This window comes from Mauremys mutica, chromosome 15 (genome assembly GCF_020497125.1).
Source record: "Mauremys mutica isolate MM-2020 ecotype Southern chromosome 15, ASM2049712v1, whole genome shotgun sequence".
Classification (NCBI taxonomy): domain Eukaryota; kingdom Metazoa; phylum Chordata; order Testudines; family Geoemydidae; genus Mauremys; species Mauremys mutica.
The window spans coordinates 6,234,909-6,256,591 of NC_059086.1; the positions used below are offsets into that span (position 1 = coordinate 6,234,909).

The 21,683-nt window shown below is 61.4% G+C and overlaps 2 protein-coding genes across 2 annotated transcripts in view; one reads left to right on the plus strand and one right to left on the minus strand.

Moving 5' to 3' along the window:
- LOC123350505 overlaps positions 1–9,746 on the plus strand; it is a 40,246-nt gene extending 30,500 nt beyond the window's left edge. Inside the window, exons 8-11 of the mRNA XM_044989117.1 lie at positions 1,852–1,923; positions 4,400–4,601; positions 5,890–6,008; positions 9,394–9,746. Of these exons, the coding sequence (XP_044845052.1) occupies positions 1,852–1,923; positions 4,400–4,601; positions 5,890–6,008; positions 9,394–9,578 (578 nt within the window). The 3' untranslated portion in view covers positions 9,579–9,746. The remainder of the gene's footprint in view (positions 1–1,851; positions 1,924–4,399; positions 4,602–5,889; positions 6,009–9,393) is intronic.
- A 1,771-nt stretch (positions 9,747–11,517) lies between these two features.
- On the minus strand, positions 11,518–20,209 carry LOC123350352 (glutaminyl-peptide cyclotransferase-like protein). Its single transcript, XM_044988890.1, has 7 exons — positions 20,160–20,209; positions 18,924–19,070; positions 15,067–15,354; positions 14,070–14,222; positions 13,785–13,884; positions 12,660–12,776; positions 11,518–11,665 (listed from the first exon to the last, which is right to left on the minus strand). The coding sequence occupies exons 2-7, from the start codon at positions 18,972–18,974 to the stop codon at positions 11,520–11,522; spliced, it is 855 nt and encodes a 284-aa protein (XP_044844825.1). The 5' UTR covers positions 18,975–19,070; positions 20,160–20,209; the 3' UTR covers positions 11,518–11,519.
- Positions 20,210–21,683: the final 1,474 nt, after the last annotated feature.

Here is a 21,683-nt window from a genome sequence, read left to right on the forward strand (position 1 = left end):
GGAGTAACCCCAGGCCAAGATCTCACAGGACAAACCGCTGGAATGCCTGAACAGCTGACAGGTAACCACCAGCTGGAGATGTTTTAAGACAGGAACATCAGCAGCTGTCCAACCATAGGAAACCAATGTTAACTAATTAACATACATGCTAATAAGTTTGAGGTAGAAGGCCTAGTGAACTATGGGAGAAGGGCACCCTGACATTAGTAGGGTGAGGAAAGACAGATGATGGACATGCGGCTTAGAGGGAACTTGGGTCGCAACCATGCACGTCGGGTCTTAGTCATTCTAACCACACTTGGCCTGCTCTTCAGCCAGGAACCCACCAAACCTCTGCACAGTGGTTGGGAAGATAAGTAATCAATCTATTTAATACACAATCAATAGATGAGGGAACAGTCTACACTGTGACCCAGGCCATCTTTCCATCTCCGTCCAACAAGACCGGGAGCTGCTGAGTGCTGCGAAAAGCAGCAAGAAAGACGCCTGGCGAAGGTAGGTGAGTTCTGCTTATCAATGAGGTTGATGATAATCTTGGGAAGTGGGATGGGGCGGGGGTGCTAAGGAAACACCCCTTGTTTGAGAAATACAATGTAGGCGATGGGCCACCCTTCCTGGCAGCTCTGCCCTGCCCCACCCACAGGGCCTGCCCGGCCGGAGGAGGAGCTTGGCAGGGAGCAGAGAGCAGCTCCCTTGAAAGGTGCCAGCGGGAGTGAGCAGGGCTGGGATCCGCAGCTCTGCAGGAGCCAGGGGACCAGCCCAGCTGATGCGCTACCTGAGCGGCTGAGGGGAAGGACTCTGGGCATTTGCAGGGTCAGAGACGTCTCCTCAGGTTTGTTCAGGTCTTTGCTTTTCCTTCTGGCTTGGGGAGGCCGGCGGGAAGTGCCCCGGGAGGGGGGCGTGACGCAGAGCACTCTGGGGCAGTGCTTAGCTGCCAGCCTTGGGGTCCTCCTGGAGGATGGGCCAGGGGCCTGGGCTCCCCAGCCGGGGCTGGAGGCACATGGCCTGTCCCTGACACTAGCGACTCAGGACTAGGGAAACCCACATCCCAGAGAGTCCCGACTCTGGGGCTTTGGCCGGGCGATGCCCGAAGCCCTTTGCCGGACACCCCCCCAGTGCAGCGTTCCCGAGATCTCCAGGCCGGGTCGTGCTCTGTGCCCAGCCTTGCCCAGGATGGGATGAAGGTTCTGCCCCGGGATCACGCTGCCAGGCCAGAATCGCTCCCTCCCACTCGGACGCAGTCTGTCGGCCTGGTGCTGCTACAGACCCCTGAGCCCGGCTGCACGAGCCCAGCTTGGTCTTCAGCAACCGCAGCCCCGGTGAAATCCCCCCACTCCTTCCTCCTCAGAGGTTGGGCTCCCAAACAGCATCAGCACAATAGTTTATTGACCAACTGCCTGGCCTCACCCCGTCACTCTGGCAGGCGCTTATAGAGAGCAGCAGGTGCTGGTGCTCGGAGCTCACTCTGCTCCCGGCTCTGCAGGAATCCAGGTGGGCACATGCCAGCCCCCCTCTGCACCCCACAGGGCGCCAGTCTCCATGGACCAGCTCTGCCCCCAGCAGGGCTCTTCTCCCCGCAGCCCCAGCTGGGCCGGTGCTGTTAGTACAGCTGGGGCCAGCGCCGAGGCTACTGCTCAAGAGGCTGCCATGGGGACCCAGGGAGCTCATGGGGGAGGGGGGTCTGAGCAGGGCTGAGATGCTGCCCTCAGGCGACAGGCTGGGCTTGGAGCCCAGGGCAGCCTGAGCGCAGGGTGATCTGCTACCCAGGGGCTCTGGGGGTGTTTGGCTCCAGCTCAGCAGGGCCCCTTCCTGGGGGTGGCAGGCAGCTGTGACGGATGCGTGTCCCCACAGGGCCGAGCGAGAGGAAGATGCTGTTGCTGACACGGGTCGTGTTGCTCTCAGCGCTCTGCGCCGCGGCACTCGGTGAGTTCGGCTCCCCCGGGCCGGGGGTGGGGGGCAGGGCTGGAATCCCTGATGCAGCTGAGAACCCAGGGGGCAGAAACGTAAGAGTGGGAAATTACTGATGACGGCGCCCAACTAACCCGCCCCCTGACCTGGTGCCCGGGGCTGGACCTGCCCCTGCAGAGCTGGAGACTCCCCTCAGCTTCAGTCCAGCCCATCCCTCCAGGAGGCAGGGCTGGGTCGTCCCCTGCCCGTTCCTAGTGTTCATCGGCCCCTGGCCCTGCCCGTGGGGAGCCGAGCCCAGAGTGTCTCAGACCTCCCACCCAGGCCGTGCCCCCTGCCAGCCCAGCTCCATCCGAACTGCCCTGGGGCAACCAAGAGCCAGAAAGTGCCAGCTCCCAGCATGCAGAGGGGCAGCGAGCTGAGCTGTGTGGGGAGGGCAGGGGAAAGGGGGCTGGGGAGGGGGAGAGCAGGGGCAGGGAGGGGTGAGGGGAGCAGTGACAACACTAGCTGATCCCCAGATCCCACCAAGGCCCCGTTAGCAGGGTTCATGCTGAGAATGTCCCTGCAGCCTAGAAACCGCCCCCTGGATCAGAGCAGGGCCCATCTACCCCGGTGTCCCGGCTCTGGCAGTCGCCAGTGCCAGATGCTCCAGAGGGAGCTGCCAGGCACCCCCTAGTGGCCCATGGTGGAATAACCCAGACACAGGGGAATTTCCTTTCTGTTCCCATCAGTTACTGGCCCCAAGCCCAGGGGCGGGAGCCCGTCCAGTCCCACCCACTTTGACACTGGCTGTTCTCATTCGCCATAGAAACCTCTGCTCCATTGCTGGATCCTGCTCATGGCCCAGTGACAGCCAGTGGCAGCCAGGGCCGGCTCTAGGCACCAGTGCTCCAAGCATGTGCTTGGGGCGGCTCTTTCCAAGGGGCGGCAGTCCCGCCCCCTCCCCACTTTTTTTTTTTTTTGCTTGGGGTGCAAAAAGCCGGGAGCTGACAGGGCGAGTGGCTGGGTAGCCCGAGCTGCCAGGGAACTGCCAGGGAACTGCCGCGCTGCCTGCCCTGGGCGGGGAGAGGCAGAGCCCGGCTCCGAGCGGGGCAGCGGGGGATACTGCCCTGCCAGGGGACTCCCACGGCTCAGGCACCTGGGGGGTCAGTGTCTGTCCTCTTGGCTCTGCCTGCACGGGGCTGGGAAAGCAGCTGTCAGCACCTGCCCCTCTCAGCCCTGGCACCCCCCTTCCTGCTCGCAGCCCCTCCACTTTTACCTCCCCCCATCGCTCCTTCGCCGCACCCCTTCCCCTTGTACTCTCCCTTCATCCGCACCTCTCCCCTTGTGCCCTCCCCCAGTCCTGACCTCCCGCACCTCCTCCTTCCCCTGCACCTCTTCTCCCACAACCCTCCTGATAACCCCTCTCCTCCTCCACCCTCCTCCGCGAGTACATCACACCCCGCTTCTCTGCCAGGGTAGAGCCCCCAAGCCCCCCCACACCCGCTCCGCTGCCTGAACCCTCTTTACTAGATCCCCAGCCCTTTCCAGGTACAAGGTTTGAGGGTTAGTCCCTATGCCTTCCATGTGCATTTGGAGCACTAAAGATGGGGTTGCAGGAGACAGGGGTGTGTGTGAGATTTATACTAACGTGAAATAAAAATAGGAGAAACGGTTTGATCCCCACTGCAAGTGTAAACGGGGATTGCTGTGGTAAACGAGGAGGTCACGTTTGGGGGGGGAGCCCAGGGCTGGGGTGGCAGGGGGTGCGGGTGGGGGTGGGGGAAGAGAAAGCCCAGAGCTGGGCTGGGGAAGGTGGGGGGTAGCCAAAAATTTTTTTGCTTGGGGCGGCAAAAAACCTAGAGCCAGCCCTGGTGGCAGAGAGTTCCACAGGCTGATTTTGCCCATTGAGTCTTTTCCCAGGGTCAGGTGGAATGACCTTCCAGTTTCTGGGGCATTGGACTCCATGCTGGTCACCCCGACTCTGAAGGGACCTGGCAGAGGGGCAGGGGGTTCGGCAGTGGGAGACCAGAAAGATCAGGGGCCTCCCGGATGGAGAGAGAGCGGAAAGGCTGCAGGGCAGAGGAGACAGGCAGTGGGGATGCAAATGACCGGAGGGGGCAGAGGGGACAGGCGGGCGCTGAGCCGCACACCCTGGGCGGGAGCTTCCCCAGCCTGGGCTGAGTTCAGAGCACCAGCCTCACCCGCCATCTCCAGCCCAGCCCTTGCTTGGCCTCCCTCCAGCCCGGCCTGGCTCCCTGTTCGCCCCTTTGCTGCCGTCCCGGTGAGCAGGCTCCCGGCCAGGCCTCTCTCCAGCCCCGTCACATTTAACGCAGGGGCTGCACGTCCCCCCTGTGCCGTGCACGGCCTTTGCTGGCCCCCACCCTCACCTCATTGCCACGGCCCCAACCCACTCAGAGCACCAGCCCTGGGCCCGATCCTGCTGCGTGGGCTGGGGCAGGTGGGGGGCACCCACATTAACCCAGCCCTTTCTCCCCTCCCCCACATGGCACAGGCTGCCCCACCATCGTCTCCCGCTCCCAGTGGGGGGCCCGGCCCCCAAGAAGCAGGGTCCCGCTGAGGACCCCGGTGTCCTTTGTCGTCATCCACCACACGGAAGGGAATCCCTGCACCTCGCAGGCCTCCTGCAGCCGGGAGGTCAAGGGCATCCAGAGCTACCACATGGACTCAAACCGCTGGCCCGACATCGGCTACAAGTGAGTGCAGCAGTGTGGGGTGGGGGCCTCCCCGGAGCTGAGGGGCAGATTTGGGGCCACTGCCCCATGCAGCCATGGGGGGGGGGGCAGGAGAGGTGAAATGGGGGTGGGGTGAAGGGGTCGGAGGGATGATGGGGAGCCAGGGTTGGCGCTGAGACTTGGTAGTGTGGGAACCGGATCTAGGCCAGGAAGGGCCAACCCAGTAGTTCCTGATCCTCTTTCTCAGGCAGTTCCCCGGCAGCTGGCACCCCGTGTGCCCCCCCACGCCCTGCCCATCCCCCACCCACCCCAGGAGCTGGCACCCCGTGTGCCCCCCCAACGCCCTGCCCATCCCCCACCCACCCCAGTAGCTGGCACCCCGTGTGCCCCCCCCCACGCCCTGCCCAAGGGCTGGTGCCTGTCCCATCCCCCACCCACCCCAGCAGCTGCCGCACGTGCTCCTGCCCCTCCCGCAGGCCGGGACCCGGGGGGCTGGAACATGGGACCAGGCTGGGCTGTGGCTCCAGACCCTCCCCCACGTCCTGCTCTCAGCCCCATGAGACACTGGGGGCAGGTGGAAAACATGGCGGGTGCAGAGATGTGTTTGCACCCCCAGCCCTCCCGTCCCTGGAGGAGGATGGGGGGCACAGAGCGCATGGCAGGGGGAGATGGGGGCGCTGAGGGAGTCCCTGACAAGTGGGGAATGGGAAGGGGGCAGTCATGGAGCTGGTGGGGGGATGGAGGGCCACAGGGAGCCCCTGGATTGTGCCATGAGCTGCATGGCCAACAGATGCTGCATGGCCTGCGCCCCGCTCGTCTGTGACACGGCCCCACGCCGACACCTTTCCCCGGGGCCGGCCTGACGCCCCGGAATGAAAACCTGGCCGGGGATTTGTCTCCGTGAAAGGTTTTGGGATTGTGACGTCGGGGGATGGAAACCCAGCTGGGAATTTCCCACGGGGCAGCGGTTCCCAGCGCTGTTCTCCTGCCCCACATCTGGGCCGGCTACAGCCCTCGCTCGCCCCCCAGCTGTGTGCAGGTGGGGCCCAGGGCTGCTTCCATAAGGGGTGTTACACACAGCGCCACCTAATGGCCAAACAGTGCAATACAGGTTAGCCCCGCCATTCCAGTCCCTTTCCTCAGTGGGTCTTCAGCTGCATGGCAGAGGACTGAGTTTCTAGCTCCAAAGGTCCCAGGTTCAAACCCGGGCAGGGCCAGCGACAACCCTGGAGGAGCTGCCGGGAGCGATGGGGAGGGGAGAGTGCGGCCGACGTGCCTGTGCGGGTCTCACACTGCGCTCTGCCTGCAGCTTCCTGATCGGCGAGGACGGCAGAGTCTACGAGGGCAGAGGCTGGAGCACCGTGGGGGCTCATGCCAAGAACTGGAACCATAAGTCGCTGGGATTCAGTTTCCTGGGCAACTTCTCCAGTACGTGGGTCCCGTCTGTATGGATTTCCCTGCTAGGGTTGCCAGGTGCCCGGTCGAAAAGGGCCCCTGGCAGCTCTGGTCAGCACTGCTGACTTGGCCCATAACAGTCCAGTTGGTGTGGGGCTGGCAAGCTCCCTACCCAGCTCTGTGTGGATCCCAGGAACCAGCCGGCATGTCCTTCCAGCTCGGGGGCAGCCACGGGGCTCCGCACGCTGCACCCACTCCAAGCTCCGGCTCCGCAGCTCCCATTGGCTGCGGTTCCTGGCCAATGACAGCTGCGGAGCTGGTGCTTGGGGTGGAGACATGTGGAGCCCCCATGGCTGCCTCCAAGCCGGCGGGACATGTCGCCACATACTGGGATCTGCCTGAAGTCAGCACTGCCTGGAGTCTGCACCCTGAATCCCTTCCCACACTCCTGCCCCAGCTTAGAACCCTCTTCTGCACCCTAACTCCCTCCCAGAGCCTGCACCTCACACCCCCTCCTGCACCTCAACCCCCTGCCCCAGTCCTGAGTCTCCTCCCACACTCCAAACCCCTCAGCCCCAGTCTAGAGCCTCCTCCTGCACCCCAAACCCCCATCCCTGGCTCCACCCCAGAGCCTGAGCCCTAGGCCCAAGTGCTCACGCTCCCTGCCCCCCAGCCCCCTGCCCCAGCTCAGTGAAAATGAGCGAGTGAGCAAGGGTGAGGGAGAGAGCGGGAAAGAGGGAGGGGGGTGGAGTGAGTGGGGGAGGGACCTCAGAGAAGGGGCGGGGCAGGGGCGGAGCCTATGGGCAAGGGTGTTTGGTTTTCTGCAGTTAGAAAGTTGGCAACCCTACTAGGCCCTGCCGGGAGCTGGGAATCCCTCCTGCAGGGCTCCCGCCCACACCTGCTCTGCCCTGCTGCCCCGACACCTGGGACAGGGGGTTCTGCTGCAGGGACCATCTTGGGTGATGTAGGAATTGGTAACTAATGACAATGGGTCACTGCTGCAGAGCGACCTGGCTGGCTGCAGGCAAACAATGTGGGGTTTCAATCCAGCCAAGCACAAGGCAGGGATCGGGCCCAAGGAACACAGGTCAGAGCTACGGCCTGGAGTCTGGAAAGCAGCGACCCAGACAGGATCTAGGGCAGGGAAAGCAGCTGAGCAGGACCCTGGAGACGTAGTGACCTTTGGCTGTATAGGAAGGGGAGAGCGAGTAGGAGCCGGGGGAGGGAGGGAGTCACCTGTATACGCCATCACTGGATCCATCACTGGATCCCCTGGCTGGCTCTGGTGGCCCCTGGGGAGTTTGCTCCACTGGCTAATCACCCTCCCTGTTCGAAATTTGGGCCTTATGTCTCAGGGGAACGTGTCTGGCTTCAGCTCCCAGCCCCTGGCTCCTCTTCTGCCTTTCTCCACATGGCTAACGCGCCCGGCAGGTCCTGTATTTCCTCCCGGGGTGATCAGCTGAATGGACTGAACTCTGCCCATCCCACCCTGGTGGCCATTTCTTCAGCCCACCCATTGTGTTTGTGGCTCTTTTTCCACATCCCTTTTAACACGCGGGCCCCAGAGCCCAGTGCAGATCCAGCATCCCTGGACACAGGGGGAAAATCTCTTCCCTGGCCCCCACTCCCGCTTGTCCCGCCCAGGATCCCATGAGCCCTGCATGTCCTCGCATTGCCTTGGGAGCTCAGGTGTGGCTTGTAACCCCTAGATCCTCCCCGGAGCCCGGCTCTGCAGGGTGCAGCCTGGAAGTGGGGCCTGTGGCCCTGGCCTCACCCGGCAGAGAGCGCCTGAGCTGGGCACTCACAGGGTGGCTGTAGGTCGGGACACTGGACACCATGTGGCCCCTGTGACAGGTTCCCTCCGGGGTGCCACTCAGAACTGGGGTACCACTGAGCCCACCTGACCCACCAGCCTGGCTTCCCTTTACACTGTGCTGCTCTGACAATCTCTCAAGCCCAGTCCAGCACACACGCAGGTAGGGACACACCCAGCTGCAGAAACACACACATGCTGAGATCAGCTCTGTATCGGAAAACTCAGCTAAGGGATTGCTCAGCACTCAAGTGCACACCCGCCTCTAGAGGAGAAACCCACATCTCGAATACTGTGTACAGATGTGGTCTCCTCACCTCAAAAAAGATATTCTAGCACTAGAAAAGGTTCAGAAAAGGGCAACTAAAATGATTAGGGGTTTGGAGAGGGTCCCATACGAGGAAAGATTAAAGAGGCTAGGACTCTTCAGCTTGGAAAAGAGGAGACTAAGGGGGGATATGATAGAGGTTTATAAAATCACAAGTGATGTGGAGAAAGTGGATAAGGAAAAGTTATTTACTTATTCCCATAATACAAGAACTAGGGGTCACCAAATGAGATTAATAGGCAGCAGGTTTAAAACAAATAAAAGGAAGTTCTTCACACAGCGCACAGTCAACTTGTGGAACTCCTTACCTGAGGAGGTTGTGAAGGCTAGGACTAGAACAGGGTTTAAAAGAGAACTGGATAAATTCATGGAGGTTAAGTCCATAAAGGGCTATTAGCCAGGATGGGTAGGGAATTGTGTCCCTAGCCTCTGTTTCTCAGAGGGTGGAGATGGACGGCAGGAGAGAGATCACTTGATCATTACCTGTTAGGTTCACTCCCTCTGGGGCACCTGGCATTGGCCACTGTTGGTAGACAGATACTGGGCTAGATGGACCTTTGGTCTGACCCGGTACGGCCTTTCTTATGTTCTAAACACGCAAGATAAGCTTAAGATACTAAAGAAACTGGCTACAAGCAGTAATTTCTCATCCTAAATGTTTTGGGCAGATTGCAGACATTCCTGTAGGCCGGCAGCCCTGGCCTGCAGCGTAAAGCTTCAGCTATTTCATTCACAGGCTAGATACCCTTCTGGCCTGGGCTCAGCACTTCTCCCACCCCCCAGCCCCCGCCTTTGTTTCTTAGGTGCTTCCAGCAGTCACCCTGGGCAGGGATTCAGTGAAGAACGAGCGTTGATTATGTCACTCCCCTGCCTTAAATAGCTTTACATATGGCAGGAATCCTCTCGGCACTCACAGGGCGGCTGCAGCTCGGGGCGCTGGGCACCCGGTGCCCCCTCCCAGCTGAGAGCTTGGGGGCGGGGGTTGGGATTCAGCAAGAGATCTGCCCCTGGGCTAACCCAGCTGGCTTCAGCGCCATCCCGCTGGGCTCTGCCCCGGTCGAGCTCCCCGTGCGAGGGGCACCAGGCTGGGTCACGGGGCCAGGAAATGCAGCAGGCGGGAGGCTGCATTACCCAACGCAATGGGGCGAGGGGGGAGTGACACTGACGTGGCCAATCGAGAGCCTGGGCAGAGGGGGGTTATTTAGGCCACAGTCACATCCCCTGAGCAGCAGACAGGGGCCAGGGTGAGATTAACAGGGGGCTGCTTTGTCTTGCAGACAGACCCCCCAACGCTGCCGCCCTGAACGCCGCCCAGAGCCTGATCCGATGCGCCGTCTCCAAGGGCTTCCTGAGACGCAACTACACCCTGACGGGGCATCGCAACGTGAACCCGACCAGCTGCCCCGGGAACGCCCTCTACGGGGTCATCAGCCGGTGGCCCAGGTTCAAAGCCAAACCCTGAGTCCCTGCGACCCCAGGGCAGCCCCTGCCCACATCGCTGACCACGCCTGCGGCTTCTGCCTGCTCGAGCAGCACCTCCGCCCCCCAGCAGGGGGCAGCCTCGCGCTTCTCGCCCACCTGCTGCCTCCTGGGGCCCAGAGAGCAGGGATCTGAGAGTTGGGGTTACGCTGTCGTCTCCCCGTGGGCTCGGCTGCCCGCCCGGGCGGCTCAGATTTCTAATAGCGCCTGGGAGCCACCTGCCTCCCCCAGGCTGCTTCCTTCAGCAGACGCCAGGCCTAGCCCCTGGCTCCCGCCCGGCACTGGCACGTCGGCTCAGCCCGGTTCCACACACAGCCAGGCCCAGGGTCTTACAGCACCCAGGGGATGGGGCCAATCCAGAGCCGAGCTCCGCAGTGATGGCCCTGCCAATCCCTGGGCAGCTCAGGGAATGTCGCCTCCATTCCCGTGTTAAACCTCTGAGCAATTCTCAGTTCCAGAGTCAAATCCTCCTCTGCCCCCAGCCCCCCTGAAATCTGCAGCGAAACTTCCATCTGGAATCCCCCAGAAATTGGTCGCTATTTACCCACCCCTACAAAGGGAACCCAAGTGTCCCCGAGCCCTGACCCTCAGCTCTGCCTGGCCCCGCAGGGTCTGGCTCTCAAAGCTTTCAGCCCTAGCACCTTTCGCCCCGACAATCCGCTCCCGACAGCCTCTCTCACCAAGTGGGGCAAAGTGTTTGGATCTTCACATGGCGGGTGCCTGGGAAGGGCCCATTGGGTGGTTCGCAGAGTCCCACAAAGGGGTTTTTAATTCAAGTGCAATTTGCCTTTAACCCAGCACCCCTGCGGCTTAGCGCTTGCTTTGCTTGGGGGCTACTGAGCAGTGAGAATAAACCAGCTTCTAGCACATGAAAAGGTGAAGCGCCGTGAATCATTTCATCTCCTGTTAAACCATAACCACCCCCCGCCGCTGGGCTGGGCTGGGCTGGGCGAGCTCAGAGGACGAGATTATGGTCTGTCAGACTGGCGCTAAGACACCGCTTTGTGCTAGGTACTTTACACACAGAACATCAGACAGACAGTCCCTGCCCTGAAGAGCTCACAGTCTAACTAGACACAGGGTGGGAGGGGAAACTGAGGCACTGGGAGGGGAAAGGGTTTTACGCAGGCTCACAGGGCTAGTCAGTGGCAGAGCGTGGAACAGATCCAAAGGCAGAAGTCAAGTGCTCTGCCCACTAGGCAGTGCTGCCTCTCAGTCCAGGGGGAGGAGATGGACGGAAACGAAGGGGGCGCTGGTTCTTCGCGGGTTCCACAGACAGGCCCGGCAACCCTGAGCTGAAGGAAGGGGAGGGGAGCTGGTGTTTGCTGCTGGTGATGGGAGCTGGGGCTGCGGGAGGGGGCCGGAGCAGAGGGAACAGCCATGCCAGCAGCAGCGTCCGAGCCCCACAGTGCCCAGGGCTGCCCAGCGCGAGGGGGCGCTATGGGGAGGGGGCAGCGGCCCTGAACGGGGCAGCTCTTTGTTACGAGAGTCGCTGTGGAGCAGCCCCCGAGCGAGGCTGGGAGCCCGGCGCCCCCAGAGCTGAATGGGCCCCGGAAACAGGAGCAAACCCTGGTGGGCCGGCAGCTGGAGGCCCCCGGTGTCCTGCCCCCAGCACAGTCCGGGTTCACCCCCGTTATTCCTGCTTCTGAGCCGTGGGCCCAACCTCAAGGGGCTCAAGCAAGAGGTTTCACTCCTGGGCCAGCCGCAGCCCCCAGCACAATCTCCCTTCTCGTCCTCTCTGCGACACCAGCATCGTAACAGCTCCCCCGGCCCCTGCGGGGCTGTAACAGCCTGGGCCCCCCAAGCCGTCTTGCCTGGTCCCTGGGGTGTTTTGGCCGCTGGCCCCATGGAGCTCGGCCCAGGAGGGGCGAAGGACCCTGCCCAAGGAGAGGTTGGTCCCCTCGCCAGGGGAGGCTCTGTGCATTCACAGCCACAAGTACTCAGCCAGGAAGGCAGCCAAGATCTTGCAGAGGTTCTCCACGGTCGGGGGGTGCAGGTTCTGCTCCGTGTCCTCCATCGTGTGCCAGACCCACGGGAAGGGGGTGGCGATGAGGTGCAGCACTGGCACTCCTGCGGCCAGACAGATACACAGACGGTCAGTGGGGATCCAAGCCGGGACCTGCAGCGCTGCAAGCACCGGCCTCTACTGCTGGAGCTACAGGAGTAATTCCACTAGTGTCAGCAGTAGTAGCGTATTATCCCCATGTGGCCCAGCCACTAGAGGGCAACGTGTGACACAATCTAAATCCACACACTGCCTCAGTAGATGGAGCCAGGCCCTCAGGCATCCAGGCATGACCTGACCTTACATCTAGGAGCCCTGTGCTCCCCTCACTTAGCAACGAGCAGCTGGCCAGGAACCAGGTTGGCCAGAGACATCAAACAGGTCAGGGCCAAGTGGCGAGACAGCAATGATGTGTTTATAAAGTCTTCCACCCCCAAGGATCCCAGAGCCTACGTTCAAAATGCAGCCACCTCTGGGGTGAAGCTTGCCAGGCAGGCAAACAACATCTATAAAGCATTTTACCCCCGTCAATAACAACACTTAGCTCTTGCATAGCCCTTGTCCTCAAGGGATCTCAAAGCACTTTACAAAGAGGGTCAAAATGATTCCCCCCACTTAAATGGGGAAACTGAGGAAGACAGCAGCAAAGTCACCCAGCAGGGCAGGGGCGAAGCCAGGACCTGAACCCAGGTCTCAGTCCCTTGCTCCACTCACGAGGCCAGGCTTATATATAAATAATATAAGGCGATATACCTATCTTGTAGAACTGGAAGGGACCCTGAAGGGTCATTGAGTCCAGGTCCCTGCCTTCACTAGCAGGACCAAGTACTGATTTTGCCCCAGATCCCTAAGTGGCCCCCTCAAGGATTGAACTCACAAGCCTGGGGGTAGCAGGCCAATGCTCAAACCACTGAGCTATCCCTCCTCCCTTCTGGGGGGAGTCTCACCACGTTTTGTCTGCACACATTCTGCCATAGCTCCTCCAAAGAGGCCCCCCCAGCTGTCCATCCCACACTGTTCTGCGCCTGGACGCCCGGTAGCCAGGGGCAGGGCAGATACCTTTGCGGAGGAAGGGGACGTGGTCATCTTCAACATGCCCATACGCAGGCTCCCGCTGGAAGTACGTCTGCGCCCGGGGGTGGGATTGCAGCAGGCCCAGCTGGTGCAGACGCTTCTCTGGGCGACACAGAGCAGAGGGTGAGGAATGGGCTGGTTCCTGGGACCTGCGAGGCGGAGGTCACGGCAGAACGAGCCCCACAGGGGGCCCCGCCTGGCCACTCGCACCAGAGCTCCCGGAGGACATGAGTACACTGCTGTCTCCGGGAGCAGGCAGGGGAAAACGCCGGAGAGGGAGGGGGAATTTCAAACCTGACATGTCGTGTTTCAGGGAAATAAAGTGTTGGTGAAAGACGCCAGGTCAACAGCCCCGGGGACTGAATCCCCAACTCCCAGCTCTTTCCCACAGCTGGGGCTAGAACCCAGGAGTCCTGGCTCCCAGCCCCCCTGCTCTAACCACTAGACATCACTCCCCCAGAGCTGGGCTAGAACCCAGGAGTCCTGGTTCCCAGCCCCCTGCTCTAACCACTAGACATCATTCCCCTGCCACAGCCGGGGATAGAACCCAGGAGTCCTGGCTCCTAGCCCCCCTGCTCTAACCACTAGACATCACTCCCCCAGAGCTGGGCTAGAACCCAGGAGTCCTGGTTCCCAGCCCCCTGCTCTAACCACTAGACATCATTCCCCTGCCACAGCCGGGGATAGAACCCAGGAGTCCTGGCTCCTAGCCCCCCTGCTCTAACCACTAGACATCACTCCCCCAGAGCCGGGCTAGAACCCAGGAGTCCTGGCTCCCAGCCCCCTGCTCTAACCACTAGACCCCACTCCCCTGCCATAGCTGGGGATAGAACCCAAGAGTCCTGGCTCCTAGCCCCCCTGCTCTAACCACTAGACATCACGCCCCCAGAGCTGGGCTAGAACCCAGGAGTCCTGGCTCCCAGCCCCCTGCTCTAACCACCAGACCCCACTCCCCTCCCAGAGTTGGGGCTAGAACCCAGGCACCTTAATTCATTGTCAGACAGATGCAGGCCCATCAGGACTGGGGGTGGGGGGTGTCTGGCCTGCTAGGGGTGCCTGGGGCGGCAAGCCCCCCCCCCCCCCCCCTTGGAAGGAAGGAAGGTTCGGTACCGATGCCGACGAGCCGGTCGAACCAGGAGGCGGTGAGGGGGAAGTGGTTCTGGATGGTCGGGTTTCGGGCCCCCAGCAGGTCCAGCAGGACAAACAGGCTCTGCAAGGAGGCAAGGAGGGATTAAATCTGCAGGGGCCCAGCCACCCCAGGAGGATCTGAGGTAGGGACTGGTCCAAGATCCAGTGCACAGAGTGAGCCCCCCCGGACAGGCACCCCCCAGCCCCCTCCAGCCTGAAATCTCCCCTGTGCAGAGCTCCCCAGAGGGGCAGGCGGGCAGCTCTCACCATAGCCTGGAGCTGGCTGGTGTCCGGCCGGTGCTGAGCCTTGGCCATGTGCTCAGCCAGGTGGCGTGCCCCGTACAGGGAATCGCTCTCGCTCCACTCCCCGAAGGCCTCCTCGCCGTCCAGAAACAGCAGCTGCAGCGTCACCTCGGAGCCCTGGGGAGAGACACGGGGCTCGCTCAACCCTGGCACTGCCGGACAGGTGAGGGGACTGCGCCAGGACAGCAGCAGAGCTGGGGATAGAACCCAGGAGTCCTAGCTCCCAGCCCCCCTGCTCTAACCACTAGACCCCACTCCCCTCCCAGAGCCAGAGATAGAACCCAGGAGTCCTGACTCCCAGCCCCCCTGCTCTAACCACTAGACCCCACTCCCAGGGCCAGAGACAGAACCCAGGAGTCCTGACTCCCAGCCCCGCTGCTCCAACCATTAGACCTCACTCCCCTCCCAGAGCCAGAGATAGAACCGAGGAGTCCTGGCTCCCAGCTCCGCTGCTCCAACCATTAGACCCCACCCCCCTCCCAGGGCCAGAGATAGAACCCAGGAGTCCTGGCTCCCAGCTCCGCTGCTCCAACCATTAGACCCCACCCCCCTCCCAGGGCCAGAGATAGAACCCAGGAGTCCTGGCTCCCAGCTCCGCTGCTCCAACCATTAGACCCCACCCCCCTCCCAGGGCCAGAGATAGAACCCAGGAGTCCTAGCTCCCAGCCCCCCTGCTCTAACCACTAGACCCCACTCCCCTCCCAGAGCCAGAGATAGAACCCAGGAGTCCTGGCTCCCAGCCCCGCTGCTCCAACCGTTAGACCTCACTCCCCTCCCAGAGCCAGAGATAGAACCCAGGAGTCCTGACTCCCAGCCCCCCTGCTCTAACCACTAGACCCCACTCCCAGGGCCAGAGACAGAACCCAGGAGTCCTGGCTCCCAGTCGCCGCTGGCTTTACCCACCAGACTCCATTCCTTTCCCCCAGCCAAGAGTAGAACCCCCAACCTGGGAAGCGCTCACCTGCTCCTTGGCCTTCAGCAGCTCGGCGTCCAAGGCCGTGGCCAGTTCCAGCAGGATGGCGCAGGGCACGGCCGAGTCGGTGGCCCCCAGGAAGGTGCGGCCCTGCCGGTCGCGGGGGAAGTACTTGGAGTCATAGTGGCAGGCCAGGACCAAGCGCCGCCCGGCAGCGGGGTCCAGCGTGGCCACTACGTTGGCAAAGCTCACGACACCCCGCGGGGTCCGGTCCTCGAAGGCATCCAGCTCGACCCGCCAGCCCGCAGCCAGCGTGGCCAGGCTATCCACGATGAACTGGGACAAGACGGAGAAGCTGTCACGGGGGAGCATCAGAGGGCAGCTGGTTTGGGGATATCAGCAGGGAGGCCCGTGGGGGGACAGGGGGAACAGTCTCACCCTTCTAAGGCAAGGGGCAGGGGCGGAGAGATGCTCACCATCTCCAAAGGGATCTGCCCAGTGCAATGGGGCTAGGGTGCTCCGAGACGGACCCCACGCGCTGCCTGACAGGGTCGGAGCGACGGCCCACCTAGCCTGGCATCCCGCCTCTGACTGTGCCCAGCACCAGCTGCTTCAACGGAAGGTGACAGAACCCTGCAGTAGCAGCCGTGGGATGATCTGCCTCCCACGTCTGGGCTCATCCTGAGTTAGAGACTGGCTCGAGCCCTGGCGTGGGTTCACTCTCTCTACCAGATTGTTGGTACTGACCACCCACCGCTCTGCGTATCTTTGTTCTCCTACAAATGTCCCGTTCCTTTGAGAATCTTACTAAGTTCTGAGCCCCAGTGAATTCCTGTGGCTGTGAGTTCCACTGGCTAATCACACATCACAGGAAGCAGGTTTTCCTTTGACCAGATTTGACTCCCCCACCTTTTAATTCCCTGGAACATCCCCTTCCAGGCGCAGGAGAGAAGCATCCTACCTCCCCTATCAAGTAACAACTGGTCTGGAAAGATTGCTGCCATGATCCCTCTCGCTCATCCCACTCCAGAGTAACAATCCCGATCGGTCCCAGCTACACCCAAGAGGTTTTCCAGGCTCTGTTCAGTCTTGTCCCCTGTCTCTGGACTCCCTTTGTTCAGTGCTATCCCATGTGAGATGGGGGCCATTCCTGAGCGTATCCAGCTGGGTTGGCACCCGGGAAGAGTCGGAGGCGTTTGCATTCAGCGTGCGTTACGCTGCCCATCGACAGTGAATTCCATCGGCATCGCGTCACTCACCCCACAGGCTGGCTCAGGTCTCTGAAATTCCTCACGGCCCTCTCTGCTCCTGGCTACCCTCAATAATTTTGCTACTACCCCAACTTCCAGATCATTAACAAAGATATTAAACAACACAGGACCTTTAGCCATGACTGAAACTGACCACGTGAGGTACGGTTCGTGGCCTACAGGTATTTGCTAGGTACGGCGCAGGCATAAAGCAATGAGCATACAAGCCTCTGGCCTGAGAGACACTAGTGCAGCCAAACCAGGCACGCGGGCCAAGAAGCTAGACAGGAGTAACCCCAGGCCAAGATCTCACAGGACAAACCGCTGGAATGCCTGAACAGCTGACAGGTAACCACCAGCTGGAGATGTTTTAAGACAGGAACATCAGCAGCTGTCCAACCATAGGAAACCAATGTTAACTAATTAACATACATGCTAATAAGTTTGAGGTAGAAGGCCTAGTGAACTATGGGAGAAGGGCACCTTGACATTAGTAGGGTGAGGAAATACAGATGATGGCCGTGCGGCTTAGAGGGAACTTGGGTCGCAACCATGCACGTCGGGTCTTAGTCATTCTAACCACACTTGGCCTGCTCTTCAGCCAGGAACCCACCAAACCTTTGCACAGTGGTTGGGAAGATAAGTAATCCATCTAATTAATACACAATCAATAGATGAGGGAACAGTCTACACTGTGACCCAGGCCAGCTGACACCGGGTCATGGGGCTCGGGCTGCAGGGCTAAAAGTCGCCATGTAGACGTTCGCTCTCGGGCTGGAGTCTTAGACCGTCCCTCCTCATGGGGTCTCGGAGCCGGAACATCTGCACGGCAATTTTATAAACCCACAGCCCAGCCCGCGTCAGCTGAGCCAGGCCCTGGGTCTTTCATTGCAGTGTAGACATCCCCTGAATCAACTCTTTGCTTCCTGTCTCCTGGCCAGTTTTGGATCCAAGACAATAGTTTGTCTCTCACGCCTCGGCGACTTTGCTTCTTTAGTCCAAAGTGGCGCTTAGAAGTTGAAATAATCTTCTCCATCAAGCAACGAGACTCTGAAGTCCCCTCTGCTTGCCTGGAACCAGTAGCCTCTCCAAGAAAGCTGGTACTGAGGCCTTGACCCCAGCCTCCTTCCTATTTTCCACACCATTGGTACCAACGTGCATCATGAGCTCCGCCCCAGAAACCCATCTAGGTATCTTGTGACCTTTGCACCTAGCTGGTTCCACGTTCACCAGCTCCCCACTGTCTACATTCCCGACGGCCCACTACCCCACAGCCCGTCTTCTCTCTGCTGCAATTCCACCTCCTGGAGCCATCTCCACTGGGCAGGAGAACTGCCAGGCTTCACTAATTGGGGGGGCTTGGAGGGTCCCCCACATCCTGCCTCAGGGTCTGTCCATCAGGTGATTGGCTGGTGGGGGAAACCAGCCCAATCCCCAGTATCCTCCCCCTTCTTCCCCCCCAACCAGTTGGGACATTTCCGACAAATCGTTTTTCCGTCAAAAAACACCAATTCATCCAAATTTTGCGAAACAGGGTCAGGCTCGACGACGCTCCTGCCTCGAAAAAATGTTTCAACTGTCCACACACAACATTTCGAGCGCTTCAAACAGTCCCATTTTCTGGGTCAAAACAACAATGATTTATTCTGAAATTTCAGCTAATCAGACTGAAAAAAGGTCAAAACTGAAATTAAACATGGCAAACTGATCAAAACAAACCGTTTCCATTGACCCGAACTGGCAAAGAAAAGGTCTTAGGGGGTTGCAAATACCAGAGATTTTTGTCCTGATTCGAGACAGGAAAATATTTGGAACTTTCAAAAATATTTGCAGAACGGGAAAACCAATTCTCAACGGCTTGAACCCCCGCATGCTGGGTCTGCAATGGACATGTCGTTCGCCCAGACGCTTCCAAAATGCACTGAGCTTTCGGCACCCACTTCAAACCGGGTGTAGCTTCCCCAAGAGGTCCTGCAGATCCAACCCCAAAGATCTTCTGCATCTCTAGTTCAGGCCAGGGCTACTCCACAAACTCAGCATAGCTTTGTTGTCTGGGGTGTGGAAAGAAAAGAAAAGCAGCCCCTAGCTGCCAAACCCCCCGGTGTAGACGCAGCTGTCCATGGAAGAGAACTTCTGCTGGCACAGCGTCGTTCAGGGAAATTGTTCCTACATGGGCAAAACTCTTCTGTCAGCCTCCACTGTGTCTACACTAGGGGGTGCTGCCGGGACAGCTATACCGGTACAGGGGTATTTATAGAGCTTGTGCAGTGTAGACAAGGCCGCAGACTAACCCCCTGCCCCCATTGCAGCCAGGGCCCTGTCGCTCCTTGGGGCTGGATTCTCCCTCGTGCAATTACAAACACCAGTGCCCTGCGGATACTGAGTTAGCTGGTCTCTCACACCCACTTTGCACCAATGGCAGTGACTGCCCAGGGTCCCAGGTGCAGGGAGGCAAAGCTGCTGTTTGCACCGGAGCCTGAAACACACAGAGCTGCCCCAGAGCAATTCCTGGCCTCGAGCCACCGGTTGCAGCGGGGCAAACCCCTGGAGCGTGCAGGGCCTGGGCTTACTCTGAGCCCGGGGTGCGCCCCAGTCTCCAGCACGGCACAAGACCGCACGTCCCCAAGGCTTCGCCGGGCCACCGCCCACACTCACCTGCCGCACCTTCCTGTTCCCGGGGCTGCCCGGGTACCGCTCGATCAGCATGGGCTTCAGGAAGGAGCCCCAGAGGCGCCGGAGGTCCACCAAGGAGGCCAGACGCTTCACCTGGCTGCTGGAGAGGCTCCGGGGCTTGTGGCCGAGCTGCGGGAAGGAACAGCGCTGGAATCCAAGGGACAGTTCAAAACACCCCCCTCACCAGGAACGGACCCAGACCATCCAGGCGACAGCAGAGGGGTCCTGCGGTCTGAGTCTCGTGTTCGTACAGCGCCCAGCACAACGGGGCCCTCCTCCGTGACTAGAGCTGCCCAGGCATCCTGTCCCCAATGCAGGCAGTGGCTGCGAACAGGGGGTGCCCTCCCGCTGCGTCCCCCTGCGCTGCACGACCCCGCGAGGGTGACGGAGAACAGAGCACAAGAGCCAGTGAGAGTTAAAGGGCCTCTCCCTGCCCCCACCAGAGTCAGTGGAGGGGGGGAGGGGAGATGCCAGCGCTGGTGGTGCTACTGCCTCTCCGAGGGCTCTGGGCACCCGGAAGTCACACCCAGGGCCTCCCCCCAGCCTGCCAGCCCCTGGACTCAAATCGCTCAGCCCCCCCTGCGCCTTCCATGCCTCACTGCAACACCCCCCACCATCACTGGGCACCCTGACCCCACCCCCTCCCTCCCAGGCACCCTGACCCCACATCCCATTCTTCCCAGGCACCTTATCCCATCCATGCCTCACTGCAACACCCCCCCCCCATTACTGGGCACCCTGACCCCCCACCCCCTCCCTCCCAGGCACCCTGACCCCACATCCCATTCTTCCCAGGCACCTTATCCCATCCATACCTCACTGCAACACCCCCCCCCATTACCGGGCACCCTGACCCACACCCCCTCCCCCCAGGCACCCTGACTCCACACCCTCTCTCTCCCAGGCACCCTGACCCGGCCCCCATTCTTCCCAGGCAACCTATCCCATCCATGCATCACTGCAACAACCCCCCATACCATCACTGGGCACCCTGCCCCAACGCCCCCTCCCCCTCAGTCACCCTGCCCCTACGCCCATCATACTCCCTACCCCCACACCCCTGCCCCTCCCCACGCTCCAGGCACCCTGCCCCCCCACACCCCATGTTCCCGACCCCAACTTTCCTGCCCCTCCCTGGGCACCCTGCCCCCCATGCTCCCTACTCCCGCCCCCACGTCCCCCAGACACCTGCCCCCACCCGCACCCCCTGCCCCTCACCTGAGCGCCGGGCGGGCCCCGCGGCTGCCCCCCACCAGCCCCGGACCCCCAGCCCAGGTACAGGCCGGCCGCCAGCAGCAGCAGCAGGAGCAGGAGGAGGAGGAGGAGGAGGCGGAGGCGGCGCGGGGGGGCGCGACGCCGGGGGGCGCTGGGCTCGGGGGCGCTGGGCTCCGGGGCGCCCCCTCCCCGGCCGCGCCGGGCCCCCGCACCCGGCCCTTTCCGCATGGCGCCGCGGACAGACAGCGAGCCCCGCCCCCGGGGAGGGGCACATCCAGGCCCCGCCCACGGGGAGGAGCCCGAGAGGAGCCCGCGGCCAGAGGGGCGGGGCACACGCAAGCCACGCCCCCGCGCGGCGGGTCCCATATAAAGCCCCAGCCGCTTGTGAGCGGGGCGATCCGCAAGACCCACCCACAGGAGGAGGAGGAGGAGCCACAACGTGTTACGCCCTGCTGGGGTGGGGACACGCCCTTGGGGGAGGGGCTACGTCAGGAGGGGGCGGGGCCAGGTAAGGACAACTCATCACATCACATAATAGCATATTGAAAAGTGTAACCCCTCCTCCACCCATGCACCCCTGGGTCCAACCCCCCAACACAGCCCAGGGTCCGACCCCCCCCCGGGTCCTACCACCCCAACACAGCCCAGTGTCTGACCCTCCCGCACCCCTGGGTCCAACCCTCCAACACAGCCCAGGGTCCGACCCCCCCCTGCACCCCTGGGTCCAACCCCCCAACACAGCCCAGGGTCCGACCCCCCCCTGCACCCCTGGGTCCAACCCCCCAACACAGCCCAGGGTCTGACCCCCCCCTGCACCCCTGGGTCCAACCCCCCAACACAGCCCAGGGTCCGACCCCCCCTGCACCCCTGGGTCCAACCCCCCAACACAGCCCAGTGTCTGACCCCCCCACCATATCCTTAGGTCTGACCCCCCATTCCCCTATCATTCCCCTGGGTCCTACTCCCCCACTGCACCCCTGCCCTGGCTCTGACCTCCCCTTCCCATAAACCACCTCTGGGTCTGACACCCCCCAATACACCCATGGGTCCGACCCCCCTTCCCCTAACAAACCCATGGGCACAACCCCCCCACACACACCCTTGGGTACAATCCCCCTCACTGCACCCCTGAGCCTGACCCCCCCTTCCCCATCACACCCATGGAGCTGGCCCCTCCCAACACACTCATGGGTCTGACCCCTCCCCCAAGGGTCTGACTCCCCCCCCCCCCCCCCAGCGCAACCATGGATCTGAATCTCCCCTCTCCGGTGCACCCAAAGGTCCGACCCTTCCCCTCAATGGGTCCCTATGACATGGGGATGGATGCACATGGATGGCAGGTCCATATGGAGAGAGCAAGCACACGGAAGGACAGACTGACTACTGTGGCTGGGCCTAGAAAGCTGGGGGCAGGGGAGCGTACGGGGATTGATGGGTGACTAGGTAGAGGGTGCCCCTGCCCCCTGAGCCCCTCAATATACCAGCAAGGAAAACAGTGCTTAGAGCCCAGCTGGCAGCAGCTGGATT